Consider the following 17,850-nt stretch of genomic DNA (forward strand, 5'->3'; position numbering starts at 1 on the left):
TGTCCAGCTTCAACCACAATCTAAACCAGGGGTTCATACTATCTACAAATAGGGGCAACAGTCCTGGTGCCCATAGAGCATCAGTAGCTGTATGTAGGAAGACTCATATATTTACATGGATGATAAAGCAAATACAAAGCCCTGTGTCTTTTACATTACTGATGCTCCTCCTCAACTGCTGCTGACATCGAGGCTCAGGTTTAGCTGTCAATCTCACTTGCAAATCAACCACTGTAATAAAAGACACATGTTTAAAGAATACTTTTTATTTTAGGGATGCTGGTGCTGCCTTTATACAAACTCCACCCACCAAGTGACAAGGATAGTTTGAATTGGTGGAAGGCTCAGTTTAAGTGCTGCAATTAGAAGAGGGGTGTCAGTCTACCAACAAGCTGTCGTTCACCACGGGATACTGCTCAAAGAAAGCCTGGAAAATACACAAGATGAAACGTTATTTACTTACATATAGTTTTTTGGCCTCAGTTTTTTGGTTCCCCTTTAAATAAAAAAAGGATACTGGATTCTATAGTTTAAAATAACAGCAATAAAGCAAGGTGTGTTTGCATGTTATGGACATATGTAGGGGATTGATACAGTGAGCTTAGAACAGGCGAGAAGGTTTATACCCAAGTGATAAGAGTCACAACAAAAGATCAGAATAGTGGAGGCGGGCTCATGTAACTATAGTTACCATTATGAACTCCTATAGGCTGGTACATGCTATAGCTCATTAGCGCAGCCCTGGAATTGCCATAGCAACCACTAGTCTAACCTACTGATGTCTGCTGTTACCACGGTAACCAACCACTGTCTTCAAGGCCATGGCAGCAGCCAATAAATGAAAGAGCACACAGGCACAATGAGTAACATGCACACATAATCCAATCAGAAATGCAGAAAGGGCACATGAATAGACAATGAGATGTACACACACAAAAACAAACAGCCTTGCCATGCACAAGCACATGCAATTGCACCTGATGCTAAATACAAATCAGGAAGATCTAAAATGACATAGCAACATAAGGAGGGGGGGGTATTCTGTATAGATCAAGCCTTTAGCTGTTGTTGGACTGCAGCTCCCAAAATACCCATACAGAAATTTGGTCAGATGCTGGGAATAGTAATTCAACTACTATTTATTCATGATTCAGTATAAAGCAATGCATTGTACTTCCAATGTTGAGTGCACTTCCATAAACCAGAGTGCAAGCAACATTGGAAGTACAGTGTCGTTCAGGCCTCCCTAAGCTACGGGTTCGGGGCGTTGCACCCAGGCCAGGGACTTCAAGCATTGAGTAACCTGATAATGCATGTGAAGGTCACTGTTTAAGTGAATGGTCTGGGCATTTGCACCTGGACCCACATAGTAACAGGGTGAGCGATTGTATGAATAAATAAAAATGTGTTGCTTTACACTTAAAAATTAGAAGTTGAAGAGTTTGAGCACATCCAACTTTCTTTTGCAAATATATATATATAGCAATGCATTCACAATAAAAAAAAGCCCAGTTTAATGAGGGCAATTTAAGTCTATATCTCCTTCCAGCAGTCACTAAACTTAGAACAGGTAGCCCTGGCTTTGATTTGCCCCTCAGCTCCTAAATACAGAGATGTGTAACACAGCAGTGTCAGTGCAATAATAAACATGAGCAAAGTAGCCTTGTGCCATATCCATGGATGGAAGGGGTTATTGAGCTGTTCTGCTGCTGAGGGCAAGGGATACAGAGGGATAATTTGGTAAAACAAAAGGCACTTTCCTTGCTGAGACATGAATCAACCCACTAAGAGTCAGTCTGTAATGATCTGGATGTAGCACTGTCACCATTTCCCAGTATTAACAGAAAGCCTACAGTTATCTATAATAAACTCTATGGTTACAGCTGACTGAGGATGCTGGGAGATTTAGCTCAATACAAGCTGGTGAGATTCTCTATATTTAAGATCTCTGGCTGGCCAACATATATTTTATAACAGAACATTTGTTTTACAAAGGCAATGAAATCCAACAAATTCAAGGTGAACCTGTCTAACTTCTGGATGGGGAATGAATGGATTTCCGTTGTATGAAAAGATATTTATGTGATTTTATTATAACATTGTTTTTTGATATTGAGTTAAGATTTGAAATTAAAGGTCAACAGAGTAGCTGACAGAGAACATAAACCTGCAGCAGCCTCCATCAGTAAATTTATAATAAAACAAGTCACTTGCCCTTTTTGCAAACCTTTCAATACTAATTTTCCTTTAATTCATTGGCAATAACATAACCCTGAAAATGTACCATGGATTAAACTGTATTTGTTAAATATAAATCAGTATGTCTTGAAAAGAATCTAGTTTTGGCACTGTCCAGTCTGTACACTGAGGTATAACCAGAGGGGGTGTAAGAAAAAGGGCCACTCCAATGTCCCAGATTGTGAAGGGTTACATGCTGCTATTAACCTCTCTATATGGCCAGGTATACATATTATTATGCTGCTTTTATGCTTTTGGATTGGGGGAGGAAACTGAAGTACCTGGAGGAAACCAACGTGAACATAGGGAGAACATGCAAATGTAGAGTGGACTCAAGCTGGTATTGAACTCAGGGCGCTTATTCTTAAAGAAAACTGTACTAACCCCTGAGCTTCCATGTGCATTTGAATCAGCATAAGAGCTTGTAAGAATCCTATGGAGTGACTGCGCAAAGATCTCAGCAAGAAAATGGCCACACACACAGAAAAAAAACATGGCTAACCTGCACACAACCTCATGTGTTTTCTTCTTACCTGGAACAAGGTGGAGGTCTGCAGGACCCCTGAGGTGCAGCACATCTCCCGAACTGAGTGCATAGCCAGCTGGGGAGAACCCAGGTCCAGCACTCGCAGGCCCAGTTTGCATGCCAGAATAGGCCCAATTGTTGTACCACACGGCACATCATTTCTCACCATGAATTCCTGGGGAATAAGAGTCACTTTAGAGTGCCATATCTAAATCGTAAACATGATGGTAATGAATGCAGAGGTCGGCCATAACATTCTACATGAAACCAAGCCAATAAATGTTTTAAAGGGATATACAAGATGTTTATAAACAGGATTTATAAGCCCTTTATTCCTCATAAAAATTTTCCATAAAACGGTACTATAAATAATTCTGCTGGGGGAATATTATTTGTGTGGGCTGTCTGAACAGGAGAAGCAATTGTTGCGTAGAGGAATAAACCTTCTTACACAGTCTAGAAACGGAGCCCTCTGGTGACCAGATAAGTCATTCAAAATACTGGAAAGCTTGCATAGCTTTTCTGGTCAAAATATTAAGCTGGACTACAAATTCCAAATTCCTCCAAAAAATTATTATATTGATAGATGTAGTTAGCAACACCTAGGTAACAACCATTAAGAAACAGGGATTTAGGGCAGTATATTGTTGCTATGATAAATGTAGGCTCATAGGCAACCTACTATAAACAAAAACCACTAGCAAAGCAAAGCTTGCAGGAACCTAGACATTACCTGAAGGGGGACCCCAACACAGCCAGCAATCTCTCTCAGCACAGCCTCAGTCACTGCTGTAGAGGCATAGCGCTGATTGCTGTTCACTTTGATGACTGGACCCTGAGGAAAGAAACATAACAGACAAAGTACAGGGCTGCTATTGGGAAGGTGATTTAAGCAGGGGTGGCTGTCATGGGCACCCAAGCAGAAGATGGAAAGACAGACAGGATAGAGTGTGGGGAAAGTCATATAGCACAACCAGGGCCACTATAAGGGGCTACTGTAGCAGAGGAGTCCCCAAATGAAGTGTGATTTGTTGGTCACAAACAAACGGATTGTGGGGGGCAAGGGCAGGATTGTTGGAATGTGTGACTGGGGTGGGTAAGGGGTGTGGTCATTCATTCACAGGTATCTCTTTTTTTGGGAGGGACCACATTTTGCTTGTTGGCAGGGCCTTCTGCCCAGGGGGCCAGGTGACCAATGGATCAATAGTTGGGGTACCCTGGTGGGAGAGCCCTGCTAGTTACTAGTAATGGAGCCTGTGATTCCTGGTGACTGTACGGAGCACAACCATGTGCAGCCAGAACATCAGCACAGTGGCGTAACTAGCTATTAATGGGACCCACAGCAAATTATTTTTCAGGCCCAACATGTTTAGAGGTTGACTTGTTTTACCAGTATTTATTGAAACTATATATGAAATAGGGCCTCATGGGGCCCCTATACCTCCTGGGCCCCCCTGCAGCAGCTGGGTCTGCTTCCTCTATAGTTACACCCCTGCATCAGCCCCTTTAGCAGTCGGATAATAGATGAACAGTGTCTGTAGTTACAGTATCTTGAAAGGTACCGTGGGGCTATATTAACGTTCGAAAACTTGTGTCGCATTAAATAATACTGCAATACCTGAACCTCCAGCAGTTGCTCTTGTACCCCAAGTGGCTATTATAGTGGGACAGCAAATACAGAAAGGGTGAGATAGGAACAGTAAGAGTCTGTTTAAGTATTGTCCCCACTTACTCTGGAAATATACACTTCACAAAAAGTTCATATGTTGGCACAACTCTGAGTAAGCCCCAAAACACATCCATGAAAAGTCGGGGGGGGGGGAGAGAGAATATATAGCACATGGGGGAGAAATTAGTCGCACCTTATGGAAGAGCGGCCTATGATTCTCTTCATGTTTATCCCTGTAGAACAAATAGATTAATCATTGGCACCAAGTAACAAGCAATATTCTGCCGGCCTACTTGTTTGTACAAACCCCCTCAAGATTTACATGTAGTTTGGGTGCACGGCATGAGCCATATCAGCGCTGATCATAAACGACTTGGGTACAGACTCCTCAAATGCAGTGAGATTATGGGGTGTGCAGGAGATGCGGCGCAGAATCAATTCTGTTAGTAGAGACTCTGCCCCTTGGGCACTTCCAGAGCCTACCTGTGAGACACAGAGCAATAATCATCATAAAAATTTGTGTACAGAACAGTTTATAGCAATTTAAATGCCTTTACATAAACCATTAGATTTCCATGTGCTCAAATATTTAAATCATGGATCAACTACTTTTGGTGGGGGTGGGTTATGGCATCCAATGAGCACCCTAGGGGTCATAATCTCTTGGAAGGCCACAACCAGCGAATAGGCCTTCAGATGGTCAGAATAGAGTGTATTGCTGAGAGAGGAATAGTGAAGATAAACTTGATTATTTCAGAAACAATGCAGAATATTTAATTGATTATATTTAGAAAGTTTTTTATTTCAGTATGATGAAGCTTATATTGAATTTTCATTTTCGCAATAGTTCCCCTTTAAAAAAATTAATCTGGCAAACCCTTATGACTGTATTAATTATAACATATATATTAGACATATACACATATGCTGTTGCTGGGGGCTCTGCAGCACTGAGATCACTTCAAATGCCATGGTGAGAACTGGGAACATGCTGACCCTCTGCACCCATGTGATGGATTACATTCATATATTTGGAATTACTCACTAAGCTGATCATTTCCATTGTGCCTATACGCACCTACACAGCACAGAGCTTCAGCCTACTCCATTAGCACTGCAGATAGTAAGAGCTGGTCTGATACAAGGGTGTGTTGCTCTATAATTCAGTTTTACAAGAAGAAACATTTGAAAGCAGCTATGGCATTTCATGGTTGGTGTTATTCTATCTGAAGTATAATTAACCCGTAATTTCTAAATTTGCATGTGTCATTTTTATCATCAGCGGTGCTGCTATGTTATTATCAGAGATAGTCTTGTCTGTATTCAGCTTCTAGATACATAATGCAGCTTTGTGACTTATGCCACTATGTAGATTTGTGGCGAAAGCCATCAGTTTGCTGCTGTCAGTTTTCGTACATCTTTCTGTGTGAGATCAGATTGAGGAGTCCTTTACTATGAGCCACTAGGCACCTGTCTGTGCCACATTATCTAACACTTGCCCATGGAGGGAGCTACCAGAGCTTTACCCCTGTAAGCAATATGTCTGCTCCTCCCCCAGAGAGACTTACCTCTTCATTGTCATACAAGGTGATCATTCTGACATTGGGGTCATTGGCAAGAGAGCTTGAAGATTCACAGGAACCCAGCAGAGCCTTATGGAGACAGTAATATAAAAAGTGGTATGACAGGGGGTGACTGATGCACAGGAGATCAAACCAGAGCAGGTAAATTGTAGTTTAAAAGCTGCTGCGGGGTGTAAGGCTAAGGTATGCTCAAAAGTCAAAATGATTGTGGTAACCCGTATACATACAGAACATACTGAGGCAACATGTACTCGTATACATGCCGAGGGTAAGCTAATCAGGTCACCACCAGGGCTGCTCTCTTTCCCATGGTAAAGCAGAGAACACACACTTCTTTTAGGCTGGTTTGAAGCACCCAAGGGGCTTTAAACGACCCTTGAAGTATTAAATAATTCTCCATTTAAACGGCCTTTCTTGGGTGGCCCTAAACACTTTCCTGCTTTCAAGTGAAATCCCATCAGGACTGCAGATCTCTAAGAAGCTAAGCTGTCAATTGGCGTTCCACTCCATAAAGTTCCCTTTGCCGAGCTACGGATGTTGTGTCAGAGGAATGAAGGATGATTGACAGCTACGCTTTGCAAAGAGCCTGCAGCGGTACAGATGTTGTTGGGCTGCAGCATCCATCATTCCCAGTCACATGCTGTTACTAAGCCCTCATTGCTGTGGTGGGCAAAATAAATGAAGAACCCACCCTGTCCCTTTAAAAGTTACCATGCTAGGAAGGAGCAGCCATGGTGCATATGGGCATATCTGAATTTACTCCCAAAATATCTTGTGTAAAAGTGTTCTTTACATAAGAATAATGAACATTAGTAAGAGTTTGTTTATTCTCATGCCTTAAGAGAGCACTCCAGTGAAATACCAACATGCCCTGATATTTAAATTCATCCCCTCTGGGACTTGCTGTGCTGCCCAAATTGGGTCCACGGGGTGCCCAACAGAAGCAGCAGATATGAGCAGCAACAGGTATTACATAGGAGAAGATGCATTCGTTGATAAACCATTTAAGGAACAGAATGCCTCGTTAGAATGGACATTAAATCAATACTCAGGTTGCAAAATGACCCCATATTTATCACCTTACTTACTTACAGTCTGTAAGAAAGCTAAACAAGTTGGCCAATGTGAGCCCCACCCTACTGTTTGTTTCACATTTCTTATAAGGTGATTCTGGCCTGCCCAATTTACATTAGATTCCCTATGATAAGACCAACTGGCCAGGCTTACTTTGCCAGCTCCTTTAAACCTTTTTGCATTGACTGTACAAAGTGATCAACACTATTTTTTATGTTTATGTATGTTTTAAGGTATGGAAATTCTTAGCTATGAGGAAAGAGTGACCAAGACTTGGGGTTTTTCACGTTGGAGAAGAGGCGCTTAAGGGGAGATATGATAATAATGTATAAATATATAAGGGGATCCTATAATAATATTTATTTGCCAGTAGGTCTTTCCAGCTGACACAAGGTCATTCATTCCGATTAGAAGAAAAAGAGGTTCCTCCTAAATATTTGGAAGGGATTTTTTACATTGAGAGCTGTGAAGATGTGGAATTCTCTCCCTGAAGAGGTTGGATGACTTTTTAGCAAGGGAGGGAAAAAAGTGTTATGGGAGATAGCTCATAGTACAAGTTGATCCAGGGACTAGTCCGATTGCCATATTGGAGTCAGGAAGGATTTTTTTTCTCTTCTGAGGCAAATTGGAGATCAACTAGCAGTTTGGCAAATTATATATAGAATTAAGATAGAACTTAATGGACGTGTATAACTTACTATGTTATTATGTTTACCCTAGGGATATGATCCCACCTACATATTGTTACTGTTAATTAGAGCTTGTCAATACACAACAGGTTTTCTAACCCTAGAAATGTGAAATAAATAGTATGTAGCTACAGACTATTAGCACATGCAGAACCTCCCTGACACTCTTCTCTTATTTGTTACACCTTTATTAAATACTACAGGCAGATGACATGGGACGAGGGATTGTGGGAGATGCAGTTCTGTAATGCACAGTATTCCCTATCAAAGTTCTGTTACATTGCTTCCACTGCATTTATCATCAGAATTAGGGAGTAGTATATAACCATAACAACTGACTGGCTCATGCAGATTAGCCAATTTCACTGTACATGACAGCACACAGTCTGGCACAGAATAACCCAATAACATAAGCAATTATCCTGTAATTAGATCTACAAAAAGAGATTAAGCTGCAACAGCAAAACAGTTCAAAGACAAAGAATGGAAGGGGGAGAGAGAGAGAGAGAGAGAGAGAGAGAGAGAGAGAGAATTAATCCTAGTCTGTTACTTCTCTGTTTATTTTGGCTCTGCATGTTCTTACAGCATGCAAGCAAACAAATATATTTTGCCTATGAATAGTTTAGTAGTGAGTTACAATTTGCCATATCAACAGAGCCCCACTGTGGTCATATAAAGAATTGCACTGATGAGTCTTTAAAAGGATTTTGTCATGATTTTTATGGTGTACTTTATTTCTAAATTACACTGTTTAAACTGCAAATAATTCACTCTACCATGTAAAATTTCATTCCTAACCCAACAAGTGTATTTTTTTAGTTGTAATATTGGTGTGTAGGCAGCAATCTCAGGTTATTTTGCCTGGTCACGTGCTTTAAGAAAGAGCAACACTTCAGGATGGAACTACTTTCTGGCAGGTTGTTGTTTCTCCTACTCAATGTAACTGAAGGAGTCACAGGGGGACATGGATTTTTACTATTGAGTGCTGTTCTTAGATCTACCAGGGAGCTGTTATCTGGTTACCTTCTATTGTTCTGGGGGGAGGGTGATATTACTCCAACTTACAGTGTAAGTGAAAAAGTGTCTCACCTGTAGAGCACAGTAACAGCTGTGCAGATTATCCAAGCGGGGCCCAAAAATGAACTCTTCATAGGCACCGCCTAGGGTCTGGTAACAGAAACAACACATTTATCAGCCCTGCCTACTAGGTTAATAGGAGGACACGATTGTTATTAGGTGAATTTACTGAACAGTTTGGCCCATGGACAGGTAAAGAGTCACTGAGGATTTATGCAATGAGTTAAATCACACATGAATATATAATATATATACATTAGCCATGTTAGCAACCTCCTGCTGTGAAACCAAAGTCTTAGTCCCCTAGTACAGAGGTTTTAATATTTTCCTGATCCTGGGCTGCCCTCTTTTGTCATAGTCAGAGATGGGAAGGGGCCTGGTCCAAGTGACATGCCAGTTGAGTTTCTTAATATTTTAATTTCTGCTGTCTGGTAAAGCAAGTTTCCATTTAATTACTTAACACTGCTTCCACTGACCAACATCCACTAATGAGAAAGACCCCTAGAGAAACATTGCAGCCCAGTAACTGCAAAAACAGAGGAAAAAAAGCTTGTAATATACCGAAAGTCCATTTGTTTGATGAGATTGCCAAATGTGCAGATCTTTCCCCAATACAGCCACCTTGAGGTGGTCAATACCCGAGTTATATGATTGTTTGGCTCTAGGGCCAATCAACTGGACTGCCATAAAAGGAATGCAGGCAGTCAATATGTGACTAGATATCGCTCAGGCATGCCTTTCGGAAGCTGCTGACTCAGTTCAGAAGGACCAAATCAACCCAAGTTTGGCCACTTTAAGAGCCCTGTACCCAAGCCACAGCCACAAGTCACATTCCCCAGAAGTGTGTTTGTGGGTTCATCTTACCGCAGGTTGGGTGTCAGTCAGACAGAGCTCCATCTCCAGTATTTGCTCAGGTTTGACTCCTAGTTTGTCACACAAGAGAGTAAGCAGCAAAGGGTGATGCCTATCAGCCTGCAGGGCACAAAATGTAATTACACAAACAGATAACCCCAGCATATGATAATATACATTGTAATTCCCTTCTACAGCATAGTAAAGCATCCCACACATTTACTCAATGAAATTATGGAGTAAAAAAGGATGCAAATTCTGCCCCAGGTCTAACTATAGATAGCAACCAATCAGAAGGTAAGACTTACTGATTACATGGCTGAAAGCAAACATCTGATTTGGTAGCATGACTTCACTTTCCTGCTGATAGGTAGGCAGTTATGCCACTTATTCCATTGGTTGCTATGAGTTACAAGACTTGGAGCAAACTGTGTGCCTTCCTAAATTCCATAAACCCTTATTTTTTCTGTTATGCTAAAGTCTCTTGTGCTAAAGTTCTATGGCCATTGCTGATTCTGTCAAAAAGCTCTAAGTGCCTTTATCCGCTAGTCACCACTTCTCATGAGGACATACATGAAATGTGCTGCCTAATGGAGAATTGGTGGGGACATCAGGAGTACTGCCTTTTACTCACCAGGGTGTTGCTTCCTGGAGCAGAAGGGCAAGAGATTCCAGAATCTAAAGTCTCCTTTTCCAGACTTTCCTGTACTGCAGATGCAAGAATAGGAAGTCTGCAAAACATGTGAGAGAAGAGAGACAACAGTGAGAAGGTATGTTCCATGGTGTCCTGGATCCCAGAATGTGCAACTGTTGCAGATCACATATTTATTGACTGTATATACCAGAGCCACTTACAGTTGTTGTTCAGTGTTGGGCCCAAAGCTTTCATTTACAGTCCTCTGCAGATGAATGGCCAGATGTGGGATCCTCAGAATCGGACGATCTATATGTACCAGTCGATGCTGCAGGTGGTGCCCGTCCTGAGGCAGAGTTATGGGAATGTGTGTGACTTCAGAGTCTTCAACGAGTGTGCTGTGTAATAAATGCAATTGCTCCCACTTTTCCCAGCTAAGTTAGCCCATGAGCTATTCCAAGCTTCTCAGTGACAGTAGGGGTGAGGGCATGTTGAGGGCAGCCTTTAACTGGGAGCTGCAGTTTATTACCAAGTTAAAAGCTTCTCATTGACAGAGGTTTCCAACTGTATCCCAGCCACTGATGTATAGGCCCAACACAATCCTTTCCCAGGAATAAGGTCAACCAATTGGCTCTTTCCATGTAGGGGAGGATTACCATGTATATTCAACATATAGGCCTTGGTATCTCAAGATGAATGGGGAGAATGTACTAACGCTGAGTAAATCACCTTCAGGATCACTCTCCCAGCCACAGTCAGATCCCGATCAAACCATGTGCTCCAGATTCCGCCTCCATAACACTCAACGCCAACCTGTAAGTACCCAGTTTGGCCCCGGCGGGAACGGCGCTTTACCTGCAACCAACCAGGAGAAGATGTAGGGAACAATAGGACAAGTGAATGACAATGGCAGGAATAAACAGCAAAGAAGACTCAATAGATAGGGACAGGCCTTACCCTTAGACATGGACTGTCCGTATGAGCTCCAATTAAGGTAAATCCATTCCCCTGTTGGTAATGTCCACCCACTGCAAATGCCACCAAAGTGGAGTAGTTTCGGGTCACAAAGTACTAGGTATGAAAAGATTATGTTTAGTAAGCTAAGAACTATTTAACAGAAAGCAACTATGTCAGAAATGTAAATTTATATTAATCTAATTACTTTCAAATCCATGCTGTTATGTATCGATAAAGGACAATTTCTGTGCACACAACAGTGTACTATCTATAGAAGACTATATGGCAGCGCCTACTTTATAAAAATACAAATATACAGTGAAGGATGGTGATGTCTTTTACCTTGTGGTTGGGTTTAATGTCCCAGTGTTCTGCTTCCTTCAGCTCCAAGAAACCAGCCTGTAGGAGGCGAGACTTACACTCCTCGACCACTGTAACAGAGAAGTTACATAGAGAACCATTGTTCCAGCCTCTGATGGTTAAAGGGAAAACTAGTAGCAGTTAGGGTTGCCACTTGGCCAGTATTTTACCAGCCTGGCCGGTAAAAAATGATGGTTGATCCCAATGTTATTAATATGTAATAAATATATAGGAAGGCCTGTATTTTTTCCTGGAAAAGGTGGCAAACCTAGTAGCAGTGCACTCTATACAGGCTAGTACCTCATTAGGGCTCAGACTCATGATTCATATATGCCAAAGTGACCCCCTTCAAGCTCTGGCTAAGGCCCTTTTTATTATATAGTAGAACCCCCCCACCAGTTTACATTTTACAGGGGATTGGAAAAAAATGGTGCAAAATCCAGGAAAATGTAGCATATGTTGTATACTGGTGGGACCACAAAAAACAGTGTAAACTGCAGCAATACGTAAAATCTAAACATTGTATTGAGGTTTCACTGAATGTTTGCAAATATATTATTTATTTAACATGTTATGGGGAACCAGGGTCTATATTACTCCAGGGTCCCCATAACTCGTTATGCCCCTTTATTATGTATAGAAAACAGTATTATATAAGTAAGTGAAAGTGAGTGTTATATTGATATAAAAGTTATAAAGTCAGTTGAAATACAGCATTTTTTTGGGGTGGAGTGACTAAACAGACACTTTCAGAGCATTCCTTATGACTTACACAGGTCTCTTGGTAAAATGCCTTGTAAAGCAGCAGCAGGTGAGGTGCAAAGGGCAAAGAGGAGGGTCGGCCAGAGTCTAAAGGCCATTCTCTCAAACCCTTGGTCCCTGCCTCATCATAAATCCAGTCTGTTCTGTTAGATTAGCCATTTAGTAATCACTGTGTATAATCTGTTATACACAGATTGGCTTTGTGTATCTCTGGGTAAGGCATTTAACCCTGTCCCCAGAATCGGGACCATTTATCACAACCAGTTTATTATAAATGAAATTTTACATATCTGACTCAAGGATATATTCCCAGCTTTCCATAAGCTCAATGTGCTCTGTGCCAGAACCATTCTCATAAGTGGAAGTGATAGGATTAGTTGGCAGTTGCACTTGGCACAGATTGTATATAACCCTGGAAACAAGGAGTCCATGTTATGTGAGATTCCCTTACCGTGATAAGGAGAGACGCCTCGATTCAGGAACTTTATAAACTCTTTGGCTGCAGCTTGTGCCTCGCCCCGCGTCCCTTTCATTGCGGCTGCCTGTATCACCAAAGAAGGGAAGATATAAGGGTCTCAGCCTAGGAATCCGGCACACACAGAGGAATGACCAGTGCTCAGGAGAAAATGATCACAGGCACAAACACACATACCGACCTCCCTTACCTAAACAGCATTTTCAGCAGTTAATTATACAATGGCTGATAAGATACAAACTCGCTATCACAGTAAATGAATGGGAATAGTGCCTACTATTCCCTCCACAATGCATTTGAACAACCCACTATGCAACTATACTTTCTCCAAACTCACTATTATTATATCTTAAAAGGGCATAACATGCTCCACTGTACCCCATGGCTCTCAATATACCCAAATGTAATTACTCTGTCCCCCATAGCCTACAGTTAACTGAAATTCATTACACCTCTAACTGTTCCCCTTTAGTCCATAATGCCCCCCCCCCCCAAACTGCATTTAGATAGTCCCTAGTGGCTTACAGTTACACCACAAACTGAATGCTAGCCCATCATGCACAATAACATGTATTTTTAAACCTTTTTTAATCTATGATATTGCAATCCACAGCCCAATGTGCCCCACCGCTCAAATTGAATACTCACTATGTATTTTTGTATTGTGCCCTACTGAACATAATATTTGTATGCATTAGCCCATTATGTCACCAAATATCATATAACATAGCCTATTCTGTCTCTTGTGCTACCCAATAGCATATTACATTAATGTAATGTAGGGTAATACTTGTTATAGGGTGTTACTTATAATAAGGGCTACTACACCAGACAGACACTTAATATGTGACACTCCTTCTGTAATATATAATGCACACACACCTAACTCCACACTGCTAGTTCTGACTCCTGAAACAATGCAACAGAAGCCAAATGATTTCAATCAAGATCTGGAGAACTGACTTCTGTTACGTTGTTTCTAAAGAAGTTCTATAGAAGAGAAAGGGACAGATCGTACTTTCAGTAGCAATAACATTTGAAACATTACTTTAAAACTAGGGATGCACCAAATCCAAGATTTGGTTTGGGAGTTGGCAAGGAGTCACCCCTTTTCGGTAGGCTTTGTCTGAATCCACCAGCATGAGCAAAAAAAATATGTATAAATATGAATCCTTAAAAACGACATTTAGATTTTTTTTTTCTTTTGCACCCTTCCTTACTCTAATTTGAATTTATCTGGAGCTTAAAAATCTTTAATTTTCTTATCTGTAGCTGGGAGCTGTAGTTGTACAGCTGTACATACAGAGCTGACAGGACACAGGCTCAGGCAACAACCTCTCATTGTTGTTTATTCCTGCCCAAGGCTACATAGTTCGCACCACTTATTTCTGAGCATTAGCTGTCCCAGTGCCAGGGAGAGTGTCTCACTGTCTATTTGGAAAGAGCAGCCCCCACTTCCTAGCCCAGAGGAGCAGGGACAAGTGACATCTCTGCAACACTCACCTGCATTTTTATTGTAATGGATCGATCAGCTGCCTGTCTGTATGTCTGTCTGTTTGTCTGCTGATTCCTCACTTCCTAGATTCACGCACAGTCTCGTGCACTGACTTTCCACCCAAAGGAAGGCACATGCCTGCTACCGAGTTGCCGGTACTTGGGGGTCCTCTAGAGGCTGGGAGGCTGCAATGCACATCATCAACGTTAAAGGGGAACGCCACCAAAAACCCATGGATTCCCAAACCAAAGTATATGGAATTCTAAGTGATTCCTCATTCTTGCTTCTTTTAAGGCCCCCATACACGGGCCGATAAAAGCTTCCGTCAGACCGAGTTGGTAGCTTATTGGCCTGTGTGCGCCCATCCGATGGGGATGCCTGATATCTGGCTAGATGCCGATCGGGCAGGGTAAAAAATCCCGTCAGATCGCGGCCGCATCTGTTGGTTGATGCGGTCCTGATCAGCCCGATATTGCCTACCTCAATGTGGGCAAACTAGCCCAGACACCTTTGGTCTGCCTGGCAAATAAAACTTATGCCTGGTGCCAATGTTACTACTAGTATAGAGGTATCGAGAGATAAAAGAGGATGGCTTTCATTGCTTTGTCGACTAGCAACCCACCAATCACCACTCTCCCAAGCAGTACCTTGGTTATGCCACCCTGAGACCTGAAATAGCAGCTAAACACAATACTGTATTTGTTAAACCACACAGCATTGCTGTTTTCCAAGGCACTTGACTGTTGCAAGGGTCTGAGTGAATAGATATCTCAGTTGTGGGTCTGGTTGTGAACTCACCCATGTGGGGTGATCTGGGCAGGCTTCAAGCTGCTTCAAAGCAGCAAGTAAGCTCATAGGGGACTCACACTTAAAGTTGGACTGCAAAGTCTTACTGTGTAAATGGATAGGTTTGCATGTCCCAGTTGTGCTACACAGCGACATTGTAGTCATGTTGTGAAGTCTCGTGGGGGAACTCATTAAATCTCACTGTAGGCCACTGACAGACAAGGAAATTAGTTGCCCTGCCATTAATTCACTGTTCTCCTCTGAATGCTTTTTAACCAGCAATAATGTAAATACATGGTAGGGTAACATACAAGTTGCTTTGGCTTTCCAGAGTCATCAGTGCCCTTAGACTGCCATGCTGACTTCAATGTAAGTCATTGGATATGCCTTCAGTGTACCCTCACAAGCCTCTCCTTCGGTGAATCCAACTGTACTCACATATAAACTGAAACAACTTGGTGTGTGCTAGATTTTATCTACATAGGACCAGGGCCTCAGGTTGCAGCGAGTGTCCAGCCGAATTTTCCAGTTTATTTGGCTCCACTAGTGCAGAGAGCGATATTGCCCCCCTTCGACCCGCTCCGGCACTGATGTTTTAAGTGCCAATAGGAAGAAAGGGCCTTTTCATTTTTTCCCCTAATGAAGGCCATTGGGTTGAAACGGCTTGGAGATTCTTATATTATGTAACTATTTGTTAATGCATTTTAATGATTTGGGATTGTTCAGTGGGCTGATTTTGTTACTTTTCTCCCTAGGGTGGACGCATTCTAATTGGATTTTTTACTTACAGACGCGGTTACAGGTTAGGTATGAATTTTACATTTGATGTGACATGTTTTGTATAATTTATATGGATTTGGTTTGTTTAATTTGAATAATTTACATATATATATATATATATATATATATATATATATATATATATATATATATATATATATATATATATATATATGTTTTATTTTCATATATATATATGGAGACATGGGACTTATCCGGGATTGCCTATGATTAAGTGATGGGTAAGCATGAAACGCATTGGGCTCCATGTGGGGTTATTGATGTTTTTTTAATATGTCATAATAAATAAAATTTTTAAATTGCATGAGGAAAGAGAAATTTCTTAGTTTAATATGCTGCTATAGTCCTAATATCTCCACTGCTACTATAGACACCATCTCTCCCTACTATACCTGCTATCCCACAGTAACAGTCCCATCCCAGAGACTATTATCCCCACTGTTACTATAGGAACCATCTCTCCCTACTATACCTGGCATCCCACAGTACCTTCCCAGAGGCTATTATTCCCAGGGCTACTATACTATACTATATACACTGCTGACTAAGTAAATGATAATTATATTGTCTTCCACTATGTGAGGCTGCCAGGTCATCCCCTATATGGACCGCCTTAAGACATAGCTCTGGTTTCCTGTACTAGAATATATATATATTAGTATAATACAAATCAAAAGACAGAAAGTTGCACTATAGCAGGTTAAGGTGCCTGTAACAACTGAATGTTGTACCTGTAGATCAGGGTAGCCAAACTCCTCCCAGCCCCTCTTGCCCAAACGGTGCTGCTTAATGCTTGTGCTTGCTGCCATCTCCACTTGACACTAGCCTCTCTCCCAGTCTGTGCAGAGTGTGTGCAGTTGGCAGAGCGTGTCAGTGTGTGTATATGTGCATGCATGCATGGGTAAATGGGTGCTTCATGCTGGGCGGAGGGATATGCTCACCAAAAAGGAGGGGGCTGGCAAGGATTAGAGGGGTGCAACTAGGGACAAAACAAGCTGAGGCAAGCAGTACTGGACAATTAAGCTAAGCATATAACAAATACATAATGGGTGACACCCAGTATGTACATAGAGTGAGAACAAACCACTTGGAACGGATCCACCATCAGAGTAAATAGAGGCTTATTTAGTGTGGCAGTACCAGTGCCCTAATGAGACATAGATAAGCATTATTTGCCTGTTTCTAGGTGTAGCCTTTTTACCATCAGGTCCAAGCAAACACACTCAATTTGGTGCTAACCTGTAGGCTTCAGGGATATTGGTGGAAACCCATGAAATTGTGGGAGAATCTTGGAATCCAGTGGCTCCCATGTGGTTTTGTGGAATATTAAATTTTATTCATACTGGATACCACTATAATAGATAATAGATAATACATCTAGTGGAAGTAAATCTAGAGCAATTGGACTAGCGGAGTAATCATTGTAGAAGTTTCACTACTCATCATAGCAAATTCTTCAGTTCAGCTGACTGGTACGAGAAGTCTCGTAATAATCCAATCACAATGGTGCAATCTAACTATCCAGAGAGGTGACAATAAAAACTCACATACGTTGTGAATGCTGTGTTGTGAATGATGTGTAGTTACTTGATAGATAACACATCTGTGACAGATAATGCACATCTTTTTCAAACAAAGAATGTCATCTACTAGTGCAGTCTACCCTTGCTAGGAGAGAGGCAGCATATGGCACCCACTGTGAGCAGTAGTAATAATTAATTTGCCTTCTTCACATTAAGCAACAGGACCTGCTGGGCAAATGCATTCCTGATCTTATTATTTTTTAATAAATTTATAGAGTCATTTGAACAGATGGAACACAGTGCTGGAGCAATTGCAATGTAGTCTGTTGAACCACAGGTGAATACACAG

General features: G+C 41.5%; 1 protein-coding gene across 3 annotated transcripts; it reads right to left on the minus strand.

Moving 5' to 3' along the window:
* Window positions 1-250: 250 nt before the first annotated feature.
* On the minus strand, window positions 251-16,854 carry dnpep.S (aspartyl aminopeptidase S homeolog). 3 transcript variants are annotated; one of them, XM_041577840.1, is made up of 16 exons: window positions 16,710-16,789; window positions 14,400-14,576; window positions 12,873-12,963; window positions 11,642-11,730; window positions 11,300-11,413; window positions 11,072-11,197; window positions 10,564-10,688; window positions 10,343-10,439; window positions 9,721-9,828; window positions 8,869-8,946; window positions 6,002-6,085; window positions 4,756-4,916; window positions 4,627-4,666; window positions 3,498-3,599; window positions 2,772-2,939; window positions 251-427 (listed from the first exon to the last, which is right to left on the minus strand). In XM_041577840.1, exons 2-16 carry the CDS (start codon window positions 14,403-14,405, stop codon window positions 377-379), a joined length of 1,440 nt encoding a protein of 479 aa, XP_041433774.1. In that variant the 5' UTR covers window positions 14,406-14,576; window positions 16,710-16,789; the 3' UTR covers window positions 251-376.
* Window positions 16,855-17,850: the final 996 nt, after the last annotated feature.

The sequence above is a fragment of the Xenopus laevis genome, chromosome 9_10S (assembly GCF_017654675.1).
Source record: "Xenopus laevis strain J_2021 chromosome 9_10S, Xenopus_laevis_v10.1, whole genome shotgun sequence".
NCBI classification, from domain to species: Eukaryota; Metazoa; Chordata; class Amphibia; order Anura; family Pipidae; genus Xenopus; species Xenopus laevis.